This window comes from Salvelinus namaycush, chromosome 20 (genome assembly GCF_016432855.1).
Source record: "Salvelinus namaycush isolate Seneca chromosome 20, SaNama_1.0, whole genome shotgun sequence".
NCBI classification, from domain to species: domain Eukaryota; kingdom Metazoa; phylum Chordata; class Actinopteri; order Salmoniformes; family Salmonidae; genus Salvelinus; species Salvelinus namaycush.
Window position 1 is genome coordinate 16,596,682 of NC_052326.1, and position 26,178 is coordinate 16,622,859.

At 42.2% G+C, this 26,178-nt stretch overlaps 1 protein-coding gene across 5 annotated transcripts in view; it reads left to right on the plus strand.

Annotated features, from left to right (window-relative positions):
• Positions 1–26,178, plus strand: part of LOC120065084 (6-phosphofructo-2-kinase/fructose-2,6-bisphosphatase 4-like) — a 34,160-nt gene that overhangs the window by 6,208 nt on the left and 1,774 nt on the right. The window contains exons 1-14 of one of the 5 annotated variants that reach the window (XM_039015794.1): positions 1,266–2,094; positions 4,478–4,594; positions 4,738–4,834; positions 5,045–5,108; positions 5,309–5,383; positions 19,299–19,355; positions 19,442–19,563; positions 21,196–21,403; positions 21,538–21,684; positions 21,792–21,896; positions 23,798–23,927; positions 24,035–24,097; positions 24,240–24,304; positions 24,867–25,761. In XM_039015794.1, coding sequence (XP_038871722.1) covers positions 1,950–2,094; positions 4,478–4,594; positions 4,738–4,834; positions 5,045–5,108; positions 5,309–5,383; positions 19,299–19,355; positions 19,442–19,563; positions 21,196–21,403; positions 21,538–21,684; positions 21,792–21,896; positions 23,798–23,927; positions 24,035–24,097; positions 24,240–24,304; positions 24,867–24,926 — 1,455 coding nt within the window. In that variant the 5' untranslated portion in view covers positions 1,266–1,949 and the 3' untranslated portion in view covers positions 24,927–25,761. Of the gene's footprint in view, positions 1–1,265; positions 2,095–4,477; positions 4,595–4,737; positions 4,835–5,044; positions 5,109–5,308; positions 5,384–19,298; positions 19,356–19,441; positions 19,564–21,195; positions 21,404–21,537; positions 21,685–21,791; positions 21,897–23,780; positions 23,928–24,034; positions 24,098–24,239; positions 24,305–24,866; positions 25,762–26,178 lie in introns of those variants that run through there. The other 4 variants (XM_039015796.1, XM_039015795.1, XM_039015798.1 and 1 more) reach the window with 4 other exon arrangements.

Sequence of the window (26,178 nt, forward strand, 5' to 3'; positions counted from 1 at the left end):
TGTTCTCAACTAGCCTACCTGGTTAAATAAAGGTGAAATAAAAAAACATTGGGAGGGGATGTTGAAGTTCTGTGCAACTTCCTTGGCCATCTACACCAAAAAATAAAATTGTTTTTGACCAAATTGTCACAACAGCTAACCATTCATTATTGAAAATATAACTATCAAACCTGCATTACAAAGACCCTGCAGCTGAAGGTGTCCTGCTGCACGGTGTGAGTTATTTCCCCTCCTTTCCACTTTGTCCACCCAGTCATCTTTTCCATGGCAGGATCTTCTCATTTTGAAGTATTCTCTTTTTTTATATATAAACCTAATGGAATTCTGATTAGTTATAGGCAAATGAATATATAGGCCAAAACTGTATGCTGATTTCCTTATCACTATAATCTAGTAGAGGTAATTTACTTTTATGCCCAGTCTACACACAGCCTAAATTATAGGCACTGAACAATTTACAGGAGAATAATACAAGTAGCATATAGGATCCAACCCTATCACAGAGTGAATACATGTAGAGTGTTTGTTATATAAAATATGTGTTCCCATAAATACAAAGGAGGATGTCTCTCCTCATACTTTTGGCACTTTAGTCAGACTGTGTAAACTTTATGATGGGGCAGGCAACAGAGTTCCCATTGACTAAGCACCATGGAGACCAATCAGGAGAGAATACATACAGGTCAAGGGTGCCAGTTGAAAGTCAAGGGGTGTGTCTGCCTTTTGGATTACTCTCTCTTTACAGAGAACCCCTGTGGTTCAAGTCAAGAGCTACCCTTCCCCTTTCAGTCTGCTCTGCGCATGTCTGAAAGTGACAGAGCCAGCAGCCAAGAGTTTTTCACAGTATGTCATAAAAAATGATTACACTTATGAATGTAAAATGCTAATATGTATTAGATCCAGTACAATGGAATAACTATAGTCCACTGACTATATAAGGGTAGTCAGGACATTCTGAACCTTGTTTGAAGTCAATAGGTCATATGACCAAAGAGCTATTGAAATTCAAAAATGTAAATAATTTAAAATAGTGCGAGATGTAAATAGACAAAAAAAGTGTGCAATGTGTGTTTATGCCATTGGGTTAGCTACAACCAGTTTTGAAAGTTGTAGGAGTCATGATTTAAAGAGCTATTGACATTTGAAAAATTTGATTTGTCACTATGTTGACGGTCCCTGACTGCTGTTGGCGGATGTAAGGAAAACTACAGGCGAATATCCGTCGAATATCCAACCTGAAGCTCAGTTCTCCGTGGGGACCACGACGTTGCACCGTTTTGTTTTCGTGCTAAACTGGCACACCTGATTCAATTAGTCAAGGGGTTGATGACAATGATGGGTTACTCTAAACGGGATATTATGTTTTATGCGTCAACTCAAAAACGGAATACTTGAGTAGTCCGAATAATAATGGGATATTGGTGTGCATGTAAATGTGAAACGTCTGGTGGTCCCCGAGGAGAGGGTTGGGGTATTTAAGGTCGCGTTACGTTGTATTCTGTTTACCGTAATAACTACATATCAGTTTATCAACAACAACAAAAATATATTTATAAACATAGGCCTACATGGATAGGTTGTTTTTACAGGCTCAATTAATTATTAATTGTCCGTGCTTGTAGCTTGATACAATAATACCATCGATGCATAGGGGAATAATGACGTCGAGTAGTGCGCCATTAATCCCAGTATAAACTTGGAAGTAGGAAATTGTAATTTCATTTTGTAAATGGCAACTCGGATGCTTACTGCAACAGCGTTACTTCATTATTTCAGAGCAAATATATGCGCGTATTTTTGAGAGATTATGGTAGGCACATACCATAATGGTTCCTCAGTCCATTAGTACTACCACCAGCAGACCTCATCAAACAGCACTGATGCGAGACAGATCTCCTGAAACGCTCCAATAGAAGAAAAGGCTCCGCGCCACAGTAGCAGAGGCCACCATGTCCTCCGTGGAAGTCAGAATGGAAGCAAGACCATCAAACTCTGCGACGCCGCGGGAACTAACTCAAAACCCGCTGAAGAAAATCTGGATGCCGTTGCCTTGTAAAAATGGCCTTCCTGATAAACGCATTTGTCAAAGAATGGGTGCGTATAACGATTACCGACGTGTTTAGACAGCAAGCCGGTTGACTCGCGCATTCTAATATTCGAGCAGTGTATATTGTGAAATTGCATGTTATTAATCGCTAGCTAAATCCTCTTATGTCATTGTGTCGTAATCAACTTCCGTGCTTTCTGAAAGATGTGGAGAAAATGTATTTATGGCGTGACCTTAAGTCTAGGCAATCGATTATTGATGATCGTTGATGCCTGCGTCTGATTACTGACTGGTCATGGCTAGAAGGTATTCGGTTTTTGTCAAATTAAGGTCATTTTACTTTTCGTAGCAGGTTAGGAGAATTTACGCAGGAAGTTATGAGAATTAACGTAACAGGTTAGGTGAATTATGTTAAGTTCCATGACCCTACTGACTCTGTTCTGACAGCCCCTTGGACCATAGAGCTATAAAATAACATACTGGCTCCCCTTTCCAGACCAGAGCATCGTTCTTTGCTTCTCAATTTAACTAAAATACTGTAATCCAGATTTCTCCCAACTTGTAAAAGAAACAGATCCCACAACATCAACCCGAGGGTTTGAACAAGTATGGTTATTTCAAGACAACTGGGAACCTGGGGGGGGGAAACTTTTTTCCCAAGTTCCCAGTTGTTTTAAACGTACTGAAGTCGGAGATTTCCAAGTTCCCAGTTGTTTTGAAAGAGGCATTTAGTGGCAAACTAGGTCACTTGTTGTCTGATTAATCATGCTGTAATACACAATTAAATACAGCCTGAAGCATTTGTGTGTGAATGTTCCTTACAACCCAGAATGTTGACTAAAAATACATTTGAATTTACTCTACCGGATTGTCCTTAAGCTGCTCGAAATTTGAGACAAAATATCCACTGGTTTGGTTAGGCACCAAGGTAAAGTCAGTTTATTTTATTCTGGATAGTATTATCTCGTGAATAGCTAGGCTATTGAACCAAGCATGCCATTACAATGACAATTATATATTCTGAATCGGGAGGATGGAGAACAATCCACTTGTTTTGTTTGAAGATTTGAACCCCCCCCCCCCCCCCCAAAAAGTGTGGATTGTTCTCCATCCTCCCCTGATTCAGAATAGATATGTTTTATTGTCATGGCATGATTGGTTCAATAGCTATTGACAAGAGAACTGAAATATAGAACTTTACCTTGGTACTGAACCATATACTGTACCTACCAGCTCTCTAAAAAGTTGGTAAGCAGTAATTTCCTGTGGATATTGTCTCATTGTAAGCAGCTGAAGGACAAGCCGCACAGACAACCGATAGAGTATGTTCAAATTTCATTTTATTCAACATTCTGGCTTGTAAGGAAAATTTTGCCACATGTTTCAGGCTGTATATAGCCTACCGATTTAATAGTTTTACAGCCTGATTTAATCAGACTAGTTCACTTTCAGGACACTAGCTATGTTTCCATTAACTTGTCAAGTGATTTTAGTCTATTTAGAAAGGTCACACAGAAAATAAATGTGAAAATTGCCAGCTATGCTGCATTTCCATTACACTGTCAATAAAAACAGCAAGTAAAATAAAACTTCCACTAAAACCTAGTGTTGAATAAAAATCAAGTGGTTGAAGTGTTTCCATTAACCATTTGGGAAAATTGCTTATAATAAATTGGCGAGAGTCTATGACCTCCTAGCTATCTGTTTCATGTAGCCCACAAAAGCCAGCATGGATAGAATGCAATAATTTACTATTTGCCATATCCTAATACTTCTCATGTGCCAACATATCGCAACAATCCGTGCCATGGTGTGACTTGCGCGCCTGTAGATATGAAATAATTGGGGATGGTGAAACTTTTGCATTCAGCCAAACAGAAAAGCAAGGCGGAACAATCCAGGCATTCTTGAAAGTCAAGACAATTCTTGTCTTGCAAATAAAAAAAATCTAGTTGAAAAAAATGTGGTATAGAGCTTTATAGTTAGGCTATATGATATCATGCGCACGCGTACCTTCAAAGTTATTTGGAAATCATAATTTATTCGAAAAACAATTTCGGCATCATTTGTCGCAATAAAGATAAATCCACCTGTCAGTTGAATTAAAATGTGGATCTTTAGAAAATGTCTCCAATATCTGCCGTTTCGGTTACACGTGTCGCTAAGATTTTATTTTGCCACATTGCTTTTGTAGAATAAAGCTTGTTCAGTGGACACCTGCCTAGTGTCACTCTGTTTTAGTGGAATTGCCCAGGTACACCAAATGGTCCTAAAAGTATTTAGGAAAAAAGTAATCGAAGCCCTTCCCTGCCACAGCCTGCACTGTTTGTTCATGCTTATGTTTCAGTGGCAGTCTCTGTCCAAGTAGAATAATTATAATAACCTGTAAAATAATTGTATTCTTTCCTGTCTCCTCTCTTCCATGTGCAGTATGTATGACCAACTGTCCCACCCTGATAGTGACGGTGGGCCTCCCAGCCAGAGGAAAGACCTACATCTCCAAGAAGCTCACCCGCTATCTCAACTGGATCGGCGTGCCAACCAAAGGTACCAACTTTCAGCCCTTATACCTGAAATTACATTTCCGTAATCCAATCCACACACACACTGACTTGTAAGAATGCCCCTGAACAGTAAATAGTATCTAGAATAGTAAAGCATGCAACTATCTCTTTCTTTCCCCCATTTAGAATTCAATGTTGGGCAGTACCGTCGTGAGTGTCTGAAGATCTACAAGTCCTTTGAGTTCTTCCGTCCAGACAATGAGGAGGGCCTGAAAATCAGACAGTAAGAAACATTTTCAGTGCTTTGATCCTCCGCTGTGGAAACACTGATCAGATCCTCTTGTCCTTGAATGCCCCAAATTGCCTAACAATATCATGATATTATATTGTTATGTACCTGTTTTTAACCAGCGTCTGTGAGTTGTCTTTGCTAACCCATTAGTGGCTCTTGTCACTGCCGCCTCTGACTCAGTTTCCCCACTCTCCTTTGCAGGCAGTGTGCGTCAGCAGCACTGAATGATGTCAGACAGTACCTCGCTGATGGAGGCCAAGTTGCTGTGCGTACAATCACTTTTTGAAGAAAAATATGACATTTGAAAATCTCCAATGTAGCCAGATTATGTGCACATTAACATTGGGATGGGATATCCCGTCATGAAGTTCTTTGACATCGCTCTGCGTATTTGAATATGGATTACAGTGCAGGTTCTCAGTCTGTGAACTGTGAGTGATGGTGTGTGTTCTGTTCTTTCTCCAGGTGTTTGATGCGACTAACACCACTAGAGAGAGGAGAGAGACAATCACTGCGTTTGCTGAGCAGAATGGCTTCAAGGTAATGTTGGTGTCTTTGGTGGTGATGATCATGCTTGTGGGTTGACGATGTCACAACAAAAATGTGGGCGTTAACTCATAGGTAAAAGGCTGTGTTTCCATCATGATCGGTCAGATGTTTAGCAACAATGACTAGAAGCTGCTGTGTGGTGAATCATAGATGGCTTGTTTCAGCTAGTTGTATTTTGTTCTTGATGCCATCTCTTGTTTTGACTTGTCACGCCTATGCTAACATGGCTAGGGTAATCAACAACTGTAACAATGTATTTGAAAGGGAACAAATGCTTATTGGGCAAATGTATGCATATTTCTAATAAACATTTTGCAGATGAAATATAGGGTTTCGGAAAGTATTCACACCTTGACTTTTTTCAAATGTTGTACCTAAATCATTTTTTTTATTGGATTTCAACATGAGCCAATGGTGACTTTAAAATAGGTGGAGTTTAATGGCTGTGATGGGTGAAAATTCAGGATGGATCAACAATGTTGTAGTTACTCCACAATACTAACCTAAATAAAACAGTGAAAAGAAGGAAGCCTGTACAGAATAAAAATATTCCAAAACATGCATCCTGTTTGCAAATCAAATTGTATTGGTCACATACGTGTTTAGCAGATGCTAATGCAGGTGTAGCGAAATGCTGGGCTTCTAGCGCCGACAGTGCAGTAATATCTAACAATTTCACACATATACACACAAATCTAAGGAATGGAATTAAGAATATATACATATATGGACGAGCGACGTCAGAGCGGCATGGACTAAGATACAGTAGAGTAGTATGGAGTACAGTGTATATACATATGAGATGAGTAATGCAAGATATGTAAACATTAGTAAAGTGACTAGTGTTTAATTTCTTAATGTAGCCAGTGATTTCTAGTCTGTTTTATAGGCAGAAGCCTCAAATGTGCTAGTGATGGCTGTTTAACAGTCTGATTGCCTTTAGATTGAAAAACAGCTTCTATCTCTCGATCCTGGCTTTGATGCACCTGTACTGACCTCGCCTTCTGGATGATAGCGGGGTGAACAGGCAGTGGCTCAGGTGGTTGATGTCCTTGATGATCTTTTTGGCCTTCCTGTGACATCGGGTACTGTAGGTGTCCTGGAGGGTGGGTAGTTTGCCCCCGGTAATGCATTGGGCAGATCGCACCACCCTCTAGAGAGCCTTGCGGTTGCGGGCGGTGCAGTTGCCGTACCAGGCGGTGATACAGCCCGAAAGGATGCTCTCAATTGTGTATCTGTAAAAGCCAAATTTGCCAAGCTAAATTTATTCAGCCTCCTGAGGTTGAAGAGGCTCTGTTGTGCCTTCACCACACTGTCTATGTGGGTGGTCCATTTCAGTTTGTGACGTGTACTCCAAGGAACTTGAAGCTTTCCACCAACAAGTCACAAAACTAATACTGCAAAAAATGTGGCAAAGAACTGAACATTTTGACCTGAATACAAATGTTTGAGGCAAATACAACACATTACTGAGTACCACTTTCCATATTTTCAAGCATAGTGGTGGCTGCATCATGTTATGGGTATGCTTGTAATTGTTAAGGTCTGGGGAGTTTTTCAAGTTAAAAAAAGAAACGGAATGGAGCTAAGCACAGGCAAAATGCTAGAAAACCTGGTTGTCTGCTTTCCACCAGACACTGGGAGATGAATTCCCCTTTCAGCAGGACAATAACCTAAAACACAATGCCAAATCTACAGTGGAGTTGCTTACCAAGAAGACAGTGAATATTCCTGAGTGGCCGAGTTAAAGTTTTGACTTACATCTGCTTGAACATATATGGCAAGACTTAAAGGGTTGTCTAGCAATGATCCGCAACCAATTTGACAGAGCTTGTAGAATTTTTAAAAGAATAATGGGCAAATGTTGTACAATCCAGGTGTGGAAAGCTCTTAGAGACTTACCCCAAAAGACTCACAGCTGTAATTGCTGCCGAAGGTGATTCTAACATGTATTGACTCAGTGGGTTGAATACTTACCTAATCAAGATATAATTTTTCATCAACATTTTTTATTATTGTTAGTGTTTTATCCCAGGTCATTGACAAAGCTACAATGTGTAACTTTGGGCTACCTGACCAAATAGAAATGTGAGTTATAGATCTTGCTTTCTCATTGAAAGCAAGTCTAAGAAGCAGTAGATCTGTTCTATGTGCGCTATTTCTATGCCTCCTGTTCTTAAGTTTTGTTTTTACGTCTTACTTTCGGTTTTGTACACCAGCATCAAACAGCTCAAAATACAATATTTTTGGTTATTGAAAATGTATTTCAGTGGTTTAGATGGTACAACGATTCTCTACACTGAGTGCTTGTTTTTTTCACAAGCTGAAATTAGGCAAACTTAGAATTTTAGCAACCAGGAAATAGCAGAGCGATTGTGTATTGAACTTTTTTTTTAGATCCACTTTGTAACACAACAAAATGTGGAAAAAGTCAAGGTGTGTGAATACTTTCTGAAGGCACTCAAGCTCGTTTCAGGAAACTAGGCGTATGTCGCCCGTCACTACTTCACAGGAGAGGCATTTGAACGTAAACATTCATTTTTATCAAATGTGTTTTTTTGCAGAACGTGAACTTTAATTTGTCTTAACAAGCTTGTATGCCATCTATAAATTCAAATAAAATTGTTACATTTACGAGCCTAGTTGGTTTAGCCACAAAAAAAGACAGGAATCTTCCCGCTAGCCTTGATTGGCTGAGATAATGGATGGGCTGGACATCCCGAGAGATGAGTTCGGATTGGTCTGCCATGTAGTACGCGTCTGTCAATAACATGAGCTGCTCAGTATGTGTAGGTAATCCTTTGTAACGCAGATAAAACTTTTTTTATATATATCACGAAGAACTGCATAAGTGTTACTAATGCGCTCCAATTTCTGGAGGACCAAGTTTTGAAATCGGAGGAATGCCAGGGGAAGCATAGTATGATTGCTAAGGAGATGGAGGAAATTCTGGCATTTGATTGCAATTAATGCGGAGGGAGTCAAAGAACACACACAAGGCTGTTGTGTAAAACACCTGTCTCCGGAGATTACATCTTCAAACTAAGGGTAACCATGGCATAGAGGGAGAAGCGTTCATCCATGTATACGGGTAAGCGAGTCTAGCCAGCTACATTTTTCAGATATTATATGTTTCAAATTTTATGAAAGTCGCTTTCTTTGCCAATTTAAAGCGTGATGTTAGTTAGCTAGCTAACATTAGCTGGCTGGCTCGCTAGCTAATGTTACGTGTATGAATAATATTCCTACATAATCATATCTCAGTTTCCATTGCTAGTTATAGCCTAATGTTAGATAGCTAACGTTGAACCTAGCTAGTTGGTTAGCTTTAGCTACCTGCAGATTCATGCAGGGTAGTAACACTGAGTTGGGATTCTGGTTCATTATTTAGCTAGCTACGTGTCTAAACAAGACTCCACTATGCAATTAACCATTTCACTGTACCGTTTACACATTGTGTCCTGTGCATGTGTCAGATAAACTTAGATTTTATTGAATATAGTGTGTGTTTACTAGACTGTAATGTGAAGAACCACATGACCTGCACCAAGTCAAATTAGGATATAACGTTAGGTCAATGAGACAGCATTTTAGAACTTGGACACTATGGTAGCATGCTCTGCTTTAATTTTGTCACTCACAACTGTAAGCTATTTTCTGCAATTAGCTCGCCATTAACTTGTAAATAAGGATTTTGTTGTGTTTATTTCTCTGTAATAACGAATACAAATTAGCTAAAGTTAAGATGTTAGCTATATGATATGGTCATTATTTGAACTGGCTAGAAACTAACAAAAACATTGGTTAGGAAGTTGCTTTTAGTTGCCTGGTTTGCTAGATTGACATATACTAATTTGATGTAGAGGTTAATCCAGGTCCTGCAGTGCCTAGCCCCACTCCCACTCTCCAGGTGCTCTCATTTGTTGACTTCTGTAACCGTAAAAAGCCTTGGTTTCATGCATGTTAACATTAGAAGCCTCCTCCCTAAGTTTGTTTTACTCACTGCTTTAGCACACTCTGCCAACCTGGATGTCTTAGCCGTGTCTGAATCCTGGCTTAGGAAAACCACCAAAAACCCTGAAATCTCCATCGCAAACTATAACATTTTCTGCCAAGATGCAACACCGCCCCCTTTGGCAGTTCTAATCTACTGCAAAGATAGCCTGCAGAGTTCTGTATTACTATCCAAGTCTGTACCCAAACAATTCGAGCTTCTACTTCTAAAAATTCACCTTTACAGAAACAATGGGTAAGTCACTGTTGCCACTTGCTATAGACCTCCCTCTGCCCCCAGCTGTGCCCTCGATACCATATGTGAATTGATTTCCCCCCCATCTATCTTCTGAGCTCGTGCTACTAGGTGACCTAAACTGGGACATGCTTAACACCCCGGCCATCCTACAATCTAAGCTAGATGCCCTCAATATCACACAAATGATCAATTAACCTACCAGGTACGACTCCAAATCCGTAAACACGGGCACCCTCATAGATGTCATCCTAACTAACTCGCCCTCCAAATACACCTCTGCTGTTTTCAATCAAGATCTCAGCGATCATTGCCTGCATCCGTAATGGGTCTGTGACCAAACGACCACCCCTCATCACTGTCAAACACTCCCTAAAACACGTCTGCGAGCAGGCCTTTCTAATCGACCTGGCCAGGGTATCCTGGAATGACATTGACCTCATCCAGTCAGTAGATGATGCCTAGCTATTCTTTAAAAGTGCCTTCCTCACCATCTTAAATAAGCATGCCCCATTCAAAACATTTAGAACTAGGAATAGATAGGTCTGGAGTGAACCAAGGACTGTCTGCCCTTGACCAGCACAAAAACATCCTGTGGTGTTCTGCTTTAGCATCGAATAGCCCCCGTGATATGCAACTTTTCAGGGAAGTTAGGAACAAATATACACAGGCAGTTAGGAAAGCTAAGGCTAGCTTTTTCAAACAGAAATTTGCATCCTGTAGTACTAACTCCAAAAAGTTCTGGGACACTGTAAAGTCCATGGAGAATAAGAGCACCTCCTCCCAGCTGCCCACTGCTCTGAGGCTAGGAAACACTGTCACCACCGACAAATCCACTATAATTGAGAATTTCAATAAGCATTTCTCTACGGCTGGCCATGCTTTCCACCTGGCTTACCCTACCCCGGTCAACTGCCCGGCACCCTCCACAGCAACCCGCCAAAGCCCCCACCATTTCTCCTTCACCCAAATCCAGATAGCTGATGTTCTGAAAGAGCTGCAAAATCTGGACCCCTACAAATCAGCCGGGCTAGACAATCTGGACCCTCTCTTTCTAAAATTATCTGCCGAAATTGTTGCAACCCCTATTACTAGCCTGTTCAACCTCTTTCGTATCGTCTGAGATTCCCAAAGATTGGAAAGCTGCCGCAGTCATCCCCCTCTTCAAAGGGGGTGACACTCTAGACCCAAACTGCTACAGACCTTATCTATCCTTCCCTGTCTTTCTAAGGTCTTCGAAATCCAAGTTAACAGATTACCGACCATTTTGAATCCCACCGTACCTTCTCCACTATGCAATCTGGTTTCCGAGCTGGTCATGGGTGCACCTCAGCAATGCTCAAGGTCCTAAACGACATCATAACCACCATCGATAAGAGACATTACTGCGCAGCCGTATTCATTGACCTGGCCAAGGCTTTCGACTCTGTCAATCACCGCATTCTTATTGGCAGACTCGACAGTCTTGGTTTCTCAAATGATTGCCTGGCCTGGTTCACCAACTACTTCTCAGACAGAGTTCAGTGTGTCAAATCGGAGGGCCTGTTGTCCGGACCTCTGGCAGTCTCTATGGGGGTGCCACAGGGTTCAATCCTCGGGCCGACTCTCTTCTCTGTATACATCAATGATATTGCTCTTGCTGATGGTGATTCTCTGATACACCTCTACGCAGACGACACCATTCTGTATACTTCTGGCCCCTCTTTGGACACTGTGTTAACTAACCTCCAGACGAGCTTCAATGCCATAACTCTCCTTCCGTGGCCTCCAACTGCTCTTAAACGTAAGTAAAACTAAATGCATGCTAATCAACAGATCACTGCTCGCCCGTCCAGCATCACTACTCTGGACGGCTCTGACTTAGAATATGTGGACAACTACAAATACCTAGGTGTCTGGCTAGACTGTAAATTCTCCTTCCAGACTCACATTAAGCATCTCCAATCCAAAATTAAATCTAGAATCGGCTTCCTATATCGCAACAAAGCATCCTTCACTCATGCTGCCAAACATACCCTCGTAAAACTGACCATCCTACCGATCCTCGACTTCGGTGATGTCATCTATAAAATAGCCTCCAACACTCTACTCAACAAACTGGATGCAGTCTATCACAGTGCCATCCGTTTTGTCACCCAAAGCCCCATACACTACCCACCATTGCGACCTGTACGCTCTCGTTGGTTGGCCCTCGCTTCATACTCGTCGCCAAACCCACTGGCTACAGGTTATCTACAAGTCTCTGCTAGGTAACGCCCCGCTTTATCTCAGCTCACTGGTCACCATAGCAGCACCCACTCGTAGCACGCGCTCCAGCAGGTATATCTCACTGGTCACCCCCAAAGCCAATGCCTCCTTTGGTCATCTTTCCTTTCAGTTGTCTGCTGCCAATGACTGGAACGAACTGCAAATATCTCTGAAGCTGGAAACACTTCTCCCTCACTAGCTTTAAGCCCCAGCTGTAAGAGCAGCTCACAGATTACTGCACCTGTACATAGCCTATCTATAATTTAGCCCAAACAACTACTTCTTCCCCTACTGTATTTATTTATTTTGCTCCTTTGCACCCCATTATTTCTATTTCTACTTTGCACATTCTTCCACTGCAAATCTACCATTCCAGTGTTTTACTTGCTATATTGTATTTACTTCGGCACCATGGCTTTTTTTCTTTTTTTTGCCTTTACTTCCCTTATCTCACCTCATTTGCTCACATTGTATATAGACTTATTTTTCTACTGTATTATTGACTGTATGTTTTGTTTATTCCATGTGTAACTCTGTGTTGTATGTGTGGAATTGCTATGCTTTATCTTGGCCAGGTCACAGTTGCAAATGAGAACTTGTTCTCAACTATCCTACCTGGTTAAATAAAGGTGAAATAAAAATAAATACAATTTTCATTTTTATTGTTTTTTAAAATATACCAGTTATGCTAGTTTGGACCACCAGGCTGCTAATGTCATGCAGCCTGTCGTTTTTTGTATTCATACTTTTTCATAACGACAATGTTCATGTCGTCTGTAGACAGTTGTTGCAGGGACATGTCGATAGACGTAGTATAAACCAGCCTTAAGTCTTAATCTTTGGTTGTTTAGTACACTACCGTGTTCTGTTTAGCACATGGCCTTCCATGTGAATCCTTAAAGAGATGTGTGGGGGCTTAAGAGGGTGTGCACAAAGAAACGCTCCCAAGTAGGTGTACCAAAAAGTTCAAGGGCACTTCTCAAAAATGGGGTTATAAGTTGATCAACTTTCAAAGCAGAATTACGTTACCGTTGTTCCTCAACTATAGTGTATGATAAATTGTATATCCGAGTCTCTACTTTTATCCATTTATTAAATGTTTCTACATAAGATCGAGCCGGTCGGTCACTGTTGTCTATAGTCCTTTTGAGTGTGAACCAACCCTGTTTTGTTTTTAGACTTGTGGTTGCGTATGCATAGGTTTTGTTGGTGAACACCCCACCCGTCAACGTCAAATAACATTTTATTTGCCACATGCTTTGTAAACAGGTGTAGATTAACAGGGAAATGCTTACTTACAGGCCCTTCCCAACAATGCCAAGAGAAAAGAGGAATAACTACACAATGAGTAAAGATAACTCAGTACTGGTACCATGTGTGTGTATATAGCTGAGTCGATGTGAAGGGGCACGAGGTAGATATGTACATATAGGTAGGGATAAAGTGACTAGGCAAGAGGGTAGATAAACGGTAGCAGCAGCGTATGTGATGAGTCAAGAGTTTGCTATTGGTTAACTATTTAACTCACTATTTAGCAGTGTTATGGCGTCGAGGTAAAAGCTGTTCAGGGTCCTGTTGGTTCCAGACGTACTGCTTGCCATGCAGTAGCAGAGAGAGCAGTCTGACTTGGAGGGCTGGAGGTTTTGGCAATTTTTAGCACCGCCTTCTGACACCACCTGGTATAGAAGGCCTGGATGGCAGGGAGCTCAGCCCCAGTAATGTACTGGGCCATATGCACTACCCTCTGTATCGCTTTGTGGTTGGGTGACAAGCAGTTGCCATACCAAGCAGTGATGCAGACAGTCAAGATGATCTCAATGGTGCAGCTGTAGAACCTTTTTGAGGATCTGAGGGCCCATGCCAAATCTTTTCAACCTCCTGAGAGGGAAGAGGCATTGTTGTGCCTTCTTCACGACTGTGTTTGTGTGTGTGTGGACCATGACAATTCCATAGTGATGTGGACACCAAGGATCTTGACGCTCTCGACCACTCCACTACAGCCCTGCCGATGGGGGCGTACTCGGCCCTCAGTTGCCTGTAGTCCCTGATCAGCTCCTTTGTCTTGCTGACGTTGAGGGAGCGGTTGTTGTCCTGGCACAACACTGCCAGGTCACTGACCTTCTCCCTATAGGCTGTCTCATCGTCTGTGATCAGGCAAACCACCGTTGTGTCGTCAGCCAACTTAATGTTGGAGTCATGCGCGGCTTTATACACACAGTCGTGGGTGAACAGGGAGTACAGGAGCACGCACACCTGAGTGGCCTCCGTGTTGAGGGTCAGCGTGGTGGATGGGGTGTTGCCTACCCTCACCACCTGGGGGTGCCCGTCAGGAAATCCATGATCAGTTGCAGAGGGAGGTGTTCAGTCCCAGGATCCTAAGCTTAGTGATGAGCTTGGAGGGCACTATGGTGTTGAACACTGAGCTGTAGTCAATGAACAGTATTAAGGCATTCTGTTCCTTTTGTCCAGGTGGGAGAGGGCAGTGTGGAGTGCAATAAAGATTGCGTCATATGTGGATCTATTGGGGCGGTATGCAAATTGGAGTAGGTCCAGGGTGTCTGGGATGATGGTGTTGCTGTGAGCCATGACCAGCCTTTCAAAGCATTTCATTGCTACAGATGTGAGTGCTACGGGATAATAGTCATTAACCTGTCTTATCTTAGTGTTATTGGGCACAGGGACTATGGTGGTCTGCTTGAAACATGTAGGTATTACAGACTGGGTCAGGGAGAGGTTGAAAATGTCAGTGAAGACACTTGCCAGCTGGTCAGTGCATGCTCTGAGTAAGCGTCCTGGTAATCTGTCTGGCCCCGCAGCCTTGTGTATGTTAACCTGTTTAAAGCTCTTACTCTCAGTGGCTACGAAGAGCAAGATCACAGTCTGAAACAGCTGGTGCTCTCATGCGTGGTTCAGTGTTGCTTGCCTCAATGTGAGAAATAGAAGGAATTTAGCTCGTCTAGTAGGCTTTCATCAATGGGCATCTTGCGGCTGGGTTTCGACGAGCTTCCGAGCCAGCGTAGTAGGATTTGTTCTTAGCTCTGTATTGCCATATTGACTGTTTAGTGGCTTGTCGGAGGTCATAGTGGGATGTCTTACTAGCGTCCGGAATGTCCCACTCCTTGAAAGCAGCAGCTCTTTAGTTCCGTAATCCAATCTCCCTTCAAAAGCAATAAGAACAACACTATAGCGAAGTATAGTTTTTAGATGAGCTAGTTTTTTGGCTAGTCATCCATGTCTCCAATTTCTGTGTTCGGTCACTGGGGGTGACGCCGTCGATGCACTTATTAATGAAGCGGGTGACTGATGTGGTAAACTCCTCAAATCTAATCAAATTGTATTTGTCACATGCACCGAATACAACAAGTGTAGACCTTATCGTGAAATGCTTACTTACAAGCCCTTAACCAACAGCGCAGTTCAAGAAGAGTTAATTTTTATTAACGTCAGTATAAATATTTTATTAACACAATAACAAGGCTATATACAGGGGGCACCGGTACCGAGTCAGTGTGCGTGGGTACAGGTTAGTTGAGGTAATTTGTACATGTACAGTTGAAGTCGGAAGTTTACATACACCTTAGCCAAATGCATTTAAACTCAGTTTTTCACAATTCTTGACATTTAATCTTAGTAAAAATTCCCTGTCTTAGGTCAGTTAGGATCACCACTGTATTTTAAGAATGTGAAATGTCAGAATAATAGTAGAATGATTTATTTCAGCTTTTATTTCTTTCATCACATTCCTAGTGGGTCAGAAGTTTACGTACACCCAATTAGTATTTGGTAGCATTGCCTTTAAATTGTTTAACTTGGGTCAAATGTTTCGGGTAGCCTTCCACAAGCTTCCCACATTAAGATGGGTGAATTTTGGCCCATTCCTCCTGAGTAACTGTGTAACTGAGTTAGGTTTGTAGGCCTCCTTGCTCGCACACGCTTTTTCAGTTCTGCCCACAAATTTTCTAGAGGATTGAGGTCAGGGCTTTGTGATGGCCACTCCAATACCTTGACTTTATTGTCCTTAAGCTATTTTGCCACAACTTTGGAAGTATGCTTGGGGTCATTGTCCATTTGGAAGACCCATTTGCAACCAAGCTTTATCTTCCTGACTGATGTATTGAGATGTTGCTTCAATATATCCACATCATTTCCCCTCATGATGCCATCTATTTTGTGAAGTGCACCAGTCCCTCCTGCAGCAAAGCACCCCCACAACATGATGCTGCCACGCCCGTGCTTCACGGTTGGGATGGTGTTCTTCGGCTTGCAATCCTTCCCCTTTTTCCTCCTAACATAATGGTCATGATGGCCAAACAGTTCTAATTTTGTTTCATCAGACCAGAGCACATTTCTCCAAAAAGTACAATCTTTGTCCCCATGTGCAGTTGCAAACCGTAGTCTGGCTTATGGCGGTTTTGGAGCAGTGGCTTCTTCCTTGCTGAGCGGCCTTTCAGGTTATGTCGATATAGGACTCGTTTTACTGTGGATATAGATACTTTTGTACCTGTTTCCTCCAGCATCTTCACAAGGTCCTTTGCTGTTGTTCTGGGATTGATTTGCACTTTTCTCACCAAAATACGTTCATCTGTAGGAGACGGAACGCGTCTCCTTCCTGAGTGGTATGACGGCTGCTTTGTCCATGGTGTTTATACTTGCGTACTATTGTTTGTACAGATGAATGTGGTACCTTCAGGCATTTGGGAATTGATCCCAAGGATGAACCAGACTTGTGGAGGTCTACAACTTTTTTTTTTCTGAGGTCTTGGCTGATTTCTTTTGATTTTCCCATGATGTCAAGCAAAGAGGCACTGAGTTTGACGGTAGGCCTTGAAATACATCCACAGGTACACCTCCAATTGACTCAAATTATGTAAATTAGCCTACCAGAAGCTTCTTACACCATGACTTCATTTTCTGGAATTTTCCGAGCTGTTTAAAGGCACAGTCAACTTAGTGTATGTAAACTTCTGACCCACTGGAATTGTGATACAGTGAAATAATCTGTAAACAATTGTTGGAAAAATTACTTGTGTCATGCACAAAGTAGATGTCCTAACCGACTTGCCAAAACCATAGTTTGTAAACAAGAAATTTGTTGAGTGGATGAAAAACGAGCTTTAATGACTCCAACCTAAGTGTATGTAAACTTCCGACTTCAACTGTAGGTAGGGGTGAAGTGACTATGCATAGATAATAAACGGCGAGTAGCAGCAGTGTAGAAAAGGGGGGGGTGTCAATGTAAATTGTCCGGTGGTGATTTTATTAATTGTTCAGCCGTCTTATGGCTTGGGGGTGGAAGCTGTTGAGGAGCCTTTTTGGTTCTAGACTTGGCGCTCCGGTACCGCTTGCTGTGCGGTAGCAGAGAAAACAGTCTGTGACTGGAGTCTCTGACAATTTTATGGGCTTTCCTCTGACACCGCCTATTATTATAGGTCCTGGATGGCAGGAAGCTTGGCCCCAGTGACGTACTGGGCCGTTCGCACTACCCTCTGTAGCGCCTTAGTCAGATGCCGAGAAGTTGCCATACCAGGCGGGGATGCGACTAGTCAGGAAGCTCTCGATGGAGCAGCTGTAGAACATTTTGAGGATCTGGGGACCCATGCCAAATCTTTTCAGTCTCCTGAGGGGGAAAAGGTTAGGTCTAACCCTCTTCACGACTGTCTTGGTATGTTTGGACCATGATAGTTTGTTTGGTGATGTGGACACCAAGGAACTTGAAACTCTCGACCCGCACCACTACAGCCCCGTCGATGTTAATGGGGGGCTGTTCAGTACGCCTTTTCCTGTAGTCCACGAGGAAGGGCAGTGTGGAGTGCGATTGAGATTGCGTCATCTGTGGATCTGTTGGGGTGGTATGCGAATTGGAGTGGGTCTAGGGTGTCCGGGAGGATGATGTTGATGTGAGCCATGACCAGCCTGTCAAAGCTCTTCTTCATGGCTACCAACGTGAGTGCCACAGGCAGGTCATCATTTAAGCAGGTTACCTTCACTTCCTTGGGCACATGGACTATGGTGGTCTGCTTGAAACATGTAGGTATTACAGACTCGGTCAGGGGGAGGTTGAAAATGTCATTGAAGACACTTGACAGTTGGTCCGCGCATGCTTTGAGTACACATCCTCGTAATCCGTCTGGCCCAGCGACTTTGAATGTTGACCTGTTTAAAGGTTTTGTTCACATCGGCTACTGAGTGCGTTATCACAGTCATCCAGAACAGCTGGTGCTCTCGTGCATGCGTCAGTGTTGCTTGCCTCGAAGCGAGCATAAAAGGCATTTAGCTCGTCTGGTAGTCTCGCGTCACTGGGAAGCTTGCGTCTGGGTTTCCCTTTTGTGGTCCGTAATAGTTTTCAAGCCCTGCCACATCCGACGAGCGTCAGAGCCGGTGTCGTAGGATTCAATCTTAAGCCTGTATTGACGCTTTGCCTGTTGGATTGTTCATCCGAGAGCATAGCGGGATTTCTTATAAGCTTCTGGGTTAGTCTCCCGCTCCTTTAAAGTGGCAGCTCTAGCCTTTAGCTCAATGCGGATGTTGCCTGTAATCCATTGCTTCTGGTTGGGATATGTACGTACAGTCACTGTGAGGACAACTTCGTTGATGCACTTATTGATGAAGCCAATGACTAAAGTGGTGTACTCCTCAATGCCATTGGATGAATCCCGGGACATATTCCAATCTGTGCTAGCAAAATAGTCCTGTAGCGTGCTAGCAAAATAGTCCTGTAGCGTCCGTGTCATCTGACCACTTCTGTATTGAGCAAGTCACTGGTACGTCCTGCTTTAGTTTTTGCGTGTAAGCAGGAATCAGGAGGATATAATTATGGTCAGATTTGCCAAATGGAGTGCGGGGGAGAGCTTTGTATGTTTCTCTGTGTGTGGTGTAGAATTTTATTTTAATTTTATTTTTTACTCTGGTTGACATGCTGGTAAAAATTTGGTAAAACTGATTTAAGTTCGCCTGCATTAAAGTCCCCGGCCACTAGGAGCACCGCTTCTAGGTGAACCTAAATGTTATCCGATGAATCCCGGAACATATTCCAGTCTGTGCTTGCAAAACAGTCCTGTAGCTTATGATCTGCTTTATCTGACCACTTCTGGTAATTCCAGTTTGAGTTTTTGCTTGTAAGCAGGAATCAGCAGGATAGAGTTATGATCAGATTTGACAAATGGAGGGAGAGCTTTGTATGCATGGAGTAAAGGTGATCTAGAGTTTCCTGCATCAAAATCACTGGCCACTAGGTGTACTGCCTCTGGATGTGCATTTTCTTTATTTGGCCCTATACAGCTCGTTGGGTGTGGTCTTTCTGTCAGCATTGGTTTGTGGCAGCAAATAGACTACCGCGAAAAATATAGATGACAACTGGGACTTAGATGTCTTTCCTATCCTGGGGGTTTACGATCTTCCCTTTTCTCCTAGGTGTTCTTTGTAGAGTCTGTTTGTGAAGACCCTGAAGTCATTGCAGAGAACATTGTGGTGAGTGCTCTTCCACAGTTCCTGTAGGTAACTCTTTGGAGAGAGCCAATGAGTCTTATATCTCCGCCGTCTCTTTCTCTGCTCAGCAAGTGAAGCTGGGCAACCCTGATTACACCAACTGCAACACAGAGGAGGCTATGGAGGACTTCAAGAAGAGGATCAAGTGTTATGAGAACTCCTATGAGACCCTGGATGAGGTTCTGGACAGGTGAGCAACTTATCTCACTGATAAGCAAAGAGTTCTCTCCTCTTTGATTAGCAAGTGGTTGTTTTTACAGTTGTAACGGGAATTTCCAGGTGGAGGGAAAAAAAAGTAGTGCAGTTGTTGATAAATCCCATCAAAAGGAATCTGGTTCATTACAAGAATTCTGTGAGGACACCACCAGAGCAGAAGCAAAGAAAATGTCTAACGGGCCCTTGTATATTAGTCACATAGCACCGAATGTTCTGTAAACACCAGCCCAAGAGGCTTGTAGGAAGTCAGAACATAAGCTGCGACAGAATCACACAGTGTCATAGATACATTATGACTGTGTCCTCAAGTTCAGTCTTCAAGACTGGCAGACATTTTATACTGTCTGTTAAACGGGTCAATAGAACATCAGTACTTCGTTACAACAGAACTATACTGAACAAAAATATAAATGCAACAATTTCAAAGATTTTACTGAGTTGCAGTTCATAGAAGGAAATCAGTCAATTGAAATAAATAAATTAGGCCCTAATCTATGAATTTCTCTTGACTGGGCAGGGGAGCAGGCATGGGTGGGCCTGTAAGGGCTTAGGCCCACCCGCTGGGAAGTCAGGCCCAACTAATCAGAATGAGTTTTTCCCCACAAAAGGGTGTTATTACAGACAAATACTTCTCAGACCCCCCCCCCCCCCCCACCCCCCCCTCCCCAGACAATCCCGTAGGTGAAGATTGGACATACTGCCAAATTCTCTTTATTCTCTTTTATTGTCCCCGGTACAAGGTCAACCTGTCAAATGATCATGCTATTTAATCAGCTTCTTGATATGCCACACCTGTCAGATGGATGGATTATCTTGACAAGGAAGTAATGCTCACTGACAGGAATTTAAACAAATTTGTGCACAAAATTTGATCTCTTTGTGCATATGAAACATTTCTGGGATATTTTATTTCAGCTCATGAAACATGTGACCAACACTTTACATGTTGCATTTTTATATTTTTATTCCGTATACTTAAAGATCGCTCCGGCATTTCCTGGTTGCAAAAATTCTAATAGGTTGCCTAATTTCAGTTTGTGACAAAATAAGCAAGTATAGTGTAGAGTCATTGTAGCATCTAAACTGCTGTGAAATATATTTTCTATAACCAAATATATTTTATTTTAAGCTGGTGTCCAAACAAAGTAAAAGACTCAAAAAAGAAACTTAAGAACTGGAAGCATAGAAATGGCGCACATGGAATCAATCTACTGCTTCTTAGACTTTCTCTTAATCTGAATTGACAGATCTATAACTCCTATTTCTATGTGAATTTGGTCAAGTCGCCCAAGAAGTTACATATTGCCGCTTTAAGTAAATATGTTAATCATACATGGTTAACTCCTGTTTCCCTTCCCACAAGGTAAATCACCTGTCTGTACGTGCAGGAAAACACTATCACGTTTATTACATATCAGTCCATATCCACAGTAAATCAAATAGTAATTAATCAAATAATGTCCCATTACAACAGTCAATGACATGTTGCTTGTCCTTTTAATCTGGGAATAATTTTAAAGCTGGTTTCAATGCATGTTGTATCTACGAGGTTTCTCTCTTGTATAAAGTAAGGGATTCCTAAAGCTCTCTGACATGTATCTCCCAGGCATCTGTCCTACATTAAGATCATGGATGTGGGCCGGAGGTACCTGGTGAACCAGGTCCAGGACCATATCCAGAGCAGGATTGTCTACTACCTCATGAACATCCACATCACGCCACGCTCCATCTACCTATGTCGCCATGGAGAGAGTGACCTCAATGTCAAGGGCTGCATTGGAGGAGACTCTGGGCTCTCATCCAGGGGCAAGGAGGTACGGCTAACTCTATCCTTAGATTCCATCTCTACCTTACAAGTTCTACTTTTCGTTTCTTCAGTATTTAATAGGTTTCCATATTTTGAGGATGTTTTTTTTTCTCTCTTTCGTGTTGATTGTTCCCTGGGCAGTTTGCCAAGTATCTGCACCAGTTCATCCAGTCTCAGGAGATCAGTGATCTGAAGGTGTGGACCAGCCAGATGAAGAGGACCATCCAGACAGCTGAGGCTGTGTCTGTACCATACGAGCAGTGGAAGGCTCTCAACGAGATAGACGCGGTGAGAACTCGACTCCGTAATGTCACCTGTGTGACTATGTCGGTGATCCTCAACCACACCCCATACAGTTTGTATATCTGAAGTGCTGTGTTCTGTGCTATCCTCAGGGTGTGTGTGAGGAGATGATGTATGAGGAGATCCAGCAGCACTACCCTCTGGAGTTTGCAATGAGGGACCAGGACAAATACCGCTACCGTTACCCCAAGGGAGAGGTGAGTGAGAGGAGAGCATTCTCTAATGCCTCATTTAATCACATCGGAAGTTTACATACACCTTAGCCAAATACATTTAAACTCAGTTTTTCACAATTCCTGACATTTAATCCTAGTAAAAATTCCCTGTCTTAGGTCAGTTAGGTTCACTACTTTATTTTAAGAATGTGAAATGTCAGAATAATAGTAGAATGATTTATTTCAGCTTTTATTTCTTTCATCACATTCCCAGTGGGTCAGAAGTTTACATACACTCAATTTGGTAGCATTGCCTTTCAATTGTTTAACTTGGGTCAAACGTTTCGGGTAGCCTTCCACAAGCTTCCCACAATAAGTTGGGTGAATTTTGGCCCATTCCTCCTGACCGAGCTGGTGTAACTGAGTCAGGTTTGTAGGCCTCCTTGCTCGCACATGCTTTTTCAGTTCTGCCCACAAATTTTCTATAGGATTGAGGTCAGGGCTTTGAGATGGCCACTCCAATACCTTGACTTTGTTTTCCTTAAGCCATTTTGCCACAACTTTGGAAGTATGCTTGGGGTCATTGTCTATTTGGAAGACCCATTTGTGACCAAGCTTTAACTTCCTTTCTGATGTCATATCTAGGAGACAGAACGCGTCTTCTTCCTGAGCGATATGACGGCTGCGTGGTCCCATGGTGTTTATACTTGCGTACTATTGTTTGTATAGATGAACGTGGTACTTTCATGCGTTTGGAAATTGCTCCCAAGGATGAACCAGACTTGTGGAGGTCTACAATTTATTTTTCTGAGGTCTTGGCTGATTTCTTTTGATTTTCCCATCATGTCAAGCAAAGAGGCACTAAGTTTGAAGGTAGGCCTTGAAATACATCCACAGGTACACCACCAAATGACTCCCATTATGTCAATTAGCGTATCAGTAGCTTCTAAAGCCATGACATCATTTTCTGGAATTTTCCAAGCTGTTTAAAGGCACAGTCAGCTTCTGACCCACTGGAATTGTGATACAGTGAAATATTCTGTCTGTAAACAATTGTTGGAAAAATGACTTGTCATGCACAAAGTAGATGTTCTAACTGACTTGCCAAAACTATAGTTTGTTAACAAGAAACTTGTGGAGTGGTTGAAAAACAAGCTTTGACTCCAACCTAAGTGTATGTAAACTTCCGACTTCAACTGTATGTATTATGAAAGGGCTCTACCAACCTGGATACTTTTATGTGTTTTATGTGTGCCAAGAAATGTGTGTGACAAATTGCTTCTGCTCCGCTGTAGTTCTTCACAATGGGAATTTGCATCAAAATAGATGAGAAACTAAGTGACTGTTTTGCTCATGCGGTCCAAATATAGTTTAATTTGGCACTGGGACATTAAACCACATCCAGGTGGCTAATAGCCATGTACACCTTGCTAATGAGCCCAGCCTGGATAAGCTGCCTCTCAGACAGCGTGAGCTAAGCACCATGCTGTAGTAAATAAAGCCCCCTTCCTCCCCTGTCTGTGCTCAGGCTCTGTGCTCAGGCTGTTTTTCAGTTGGCATGAACACGCAGTGGTGTGTTCTCACTTTTAGTCCATCCCATTGCTGCCACTTAGATAGATGGAGGTGGTGATTAGCGAGGTGGTCTCCCACTCAGTCGTGGGAGAGAGCATCGTTGTCTGACTAAGATGCTTTACTACAGTACTAATGGCTTATCGTTATGTGGGCCTACATTAGGATTAAGTGTTCTACCTTTTTTTTCCCACTGTAGACCCATTACCGAAGATAATTTCTCCTGTTGCAGTTTTTGTCTGTGCTGTTTTTAATTTATTTTTACCTTGAAGTTTTTGTGTGTGAGACCCTATTGTGACCCTGCCCTTCTGGGTGAGTGAGTATCTTGGTTTGTCTGTCTATCGGTGTATCTGACAGTTACCCTGTCCCCTCAGTCCTATGAGGACCTGGTGCAGAGGTTGGAGCCGGTCATCATGGAGCTGGAGAGGCAGGAGCATGTCCTGGTCATCTGTCATCAGGCTGTCATGCGCTGCCTGCTGGCCTACTTCCTTGATAAGACAGCAGGTCAGTCTGGTTGTCTCTCCTGGATAACAGTGATGGTGTTTCTTTTCGCACTTTGTAGATCTCTTTTGTAATAGATTTCTTAGTCTTGTGTGTGTGTTGTTTCTCAGAGGAGCTGCCCTACCTGAAGTGCCCACTGCACACCGTGCTGAAGCTCACACCAGTTGCTTATGGTAAGACTGGCCTTCCACTGCTACCCAGTCCTGTCTGCACCTGTGTCAATGTCAATATCAATTGCAAAATAACATAAATGTTTTAGTATTTGATTTAGTGGTTTATAATGCAAAAATGCACCTTTCTGGGCTCTGTCTTCAGGCTGTAAGGTGGAGTCCATCTACCTAAATGTGGATGCAGTGAACACTCACAGAGAACGACCAGAGGTTGGTATATCTACATACATGCATACATACACTAATTTGATGGATAAGTGCTATGCTTGACGGATAACTCAACTCAGTAACCTGTTGTTGAGGAGCATTTGAATGCAGCTGTAATGTTTTTCAACAGTCCCGGTTGCCATGGCTTCACAATCAGAAGAGCATTTAATAGTAGGGGTTAGAGTGTATTCTTTATTGTAGATATGTGTCCTGTTCACTGATATCAGTACTGAAGATGGTGATAGTGACTCATGTAGTGACCTTTGTCCATTGCTTTTTCACACCCTCTACCTGAATATACCTGTAAGAGGATTGTGGGATAGAACTTTATGATTCATGATATGTCATCAGGTGAAATCTGCCATTGGGAATCATGCTCATGCCATTTCTTTATTGTATATGTAGAGAAGAATTTGGGGAGTGTAACGATGAGAATGAACTTGGGTAATTACATAATGTACTGTGCATCTTTATCACATCCTGTCTTTCCCACCCATCCTCCCATTCTATCTTATTTTGTTCCCCTGATGTTTGACCGCAACCTTTTTGTTTCATTGCTGAACAGAACGTAGAGGTGTCACGGATGGCAGAGGAGGCTTTGCTAACAGTACCAGCTCACCAGTGAGATAGTGTCCCTCACTCGCTCTATCCCTCACACTCCTTCTTTCCACTCCTCCCGCTGGCCCTGCCTCCTTATTTCCTCCTTCAATCAGGCAGTTAGTTCTCAATTACTCCATACCCTCTACTTCCTCACTTCAAAAGCACTCTGATTGTTCTACTCAGATTGAGTTGAAGTATCCAATTAAAGTAATGATAATTAACTGGAATCCAGTTCATTTGAATATCCTTACTATAAGTAAGGGTCTGGTGTCCTTTTTTTGCCTGTTTATTGAAATTATATTTTTCTCTCCAAATTGACATGCTCTTAATGGTTTTGCAAATCAATGTTGTATTTCCAAACCAGAGCACATTTTCATTTCAAATGTTTATTTTAATTTTAGGATAATCTTTTTAATTTAGTCTCATGGAAGAGTAGGGATCCTAATAAAACACCTATTCAGGAAGCTCAGTATTTGGAATATTTGTCAGTCATGTGTGGCTGTTGATGTGATTCTATGTCTTAATTAGTTTAAAAGTTGAATGTGTGTCTGTCGATGTTCATTTCATTGCACAAATGTCTGCTTGTTGCACAAATGTCTACTTGATTTGAGGTAGTGTTTTGCACCTGGACTCTGAGTCTTAAACTCTTTTAGTACTAATTATTTTTTAAATTCAGTTTAGTATATTTTTTATTTGATCACTTAAGATTAAATGTTTATTTATAATCATGTATGAAGAAGGCCCAGAAGAAAACAACATATTTTTTTATAAAAATGTGAAGGTCTGCTCTATATGGAATATGACGTAGTAATTTCCACATCACTGTTTACTGACTGCTAATAAAATCTACTTGACCAGTCCTGCTGTATTTTATGTATCGATGCATCAAACCTCATGTTTTTGTTCTACAAATGTCTTGATAAACCTCTGTGCTACGCAAATAAATAGCATTTGTTCCTCAACCTTATTCGTATGCAAAGGCTGGATTGGAAATAATTTCCTCTGAACGAACACCTATTCATCACTCTGTACAAACGCCTGTTGGTAGAACATTGCTTGTCCGTCTGCCAGGGATGGTAACCATTACCATTGCAGTAACACTCTTCATCCACAAAGCATACTGCAAAACATGCCCCACCCCCCTCCACTAATTTACTTTTCCTAGATTAGGGATTTAGGGATGGGTAATTGACGGCCCCCCTTTTGTAGGTTAATTGGTAACCCCAGCACATCTCCCTTGTTTTGAAATACCATGGACAGATTTGATTAGTCAGCCT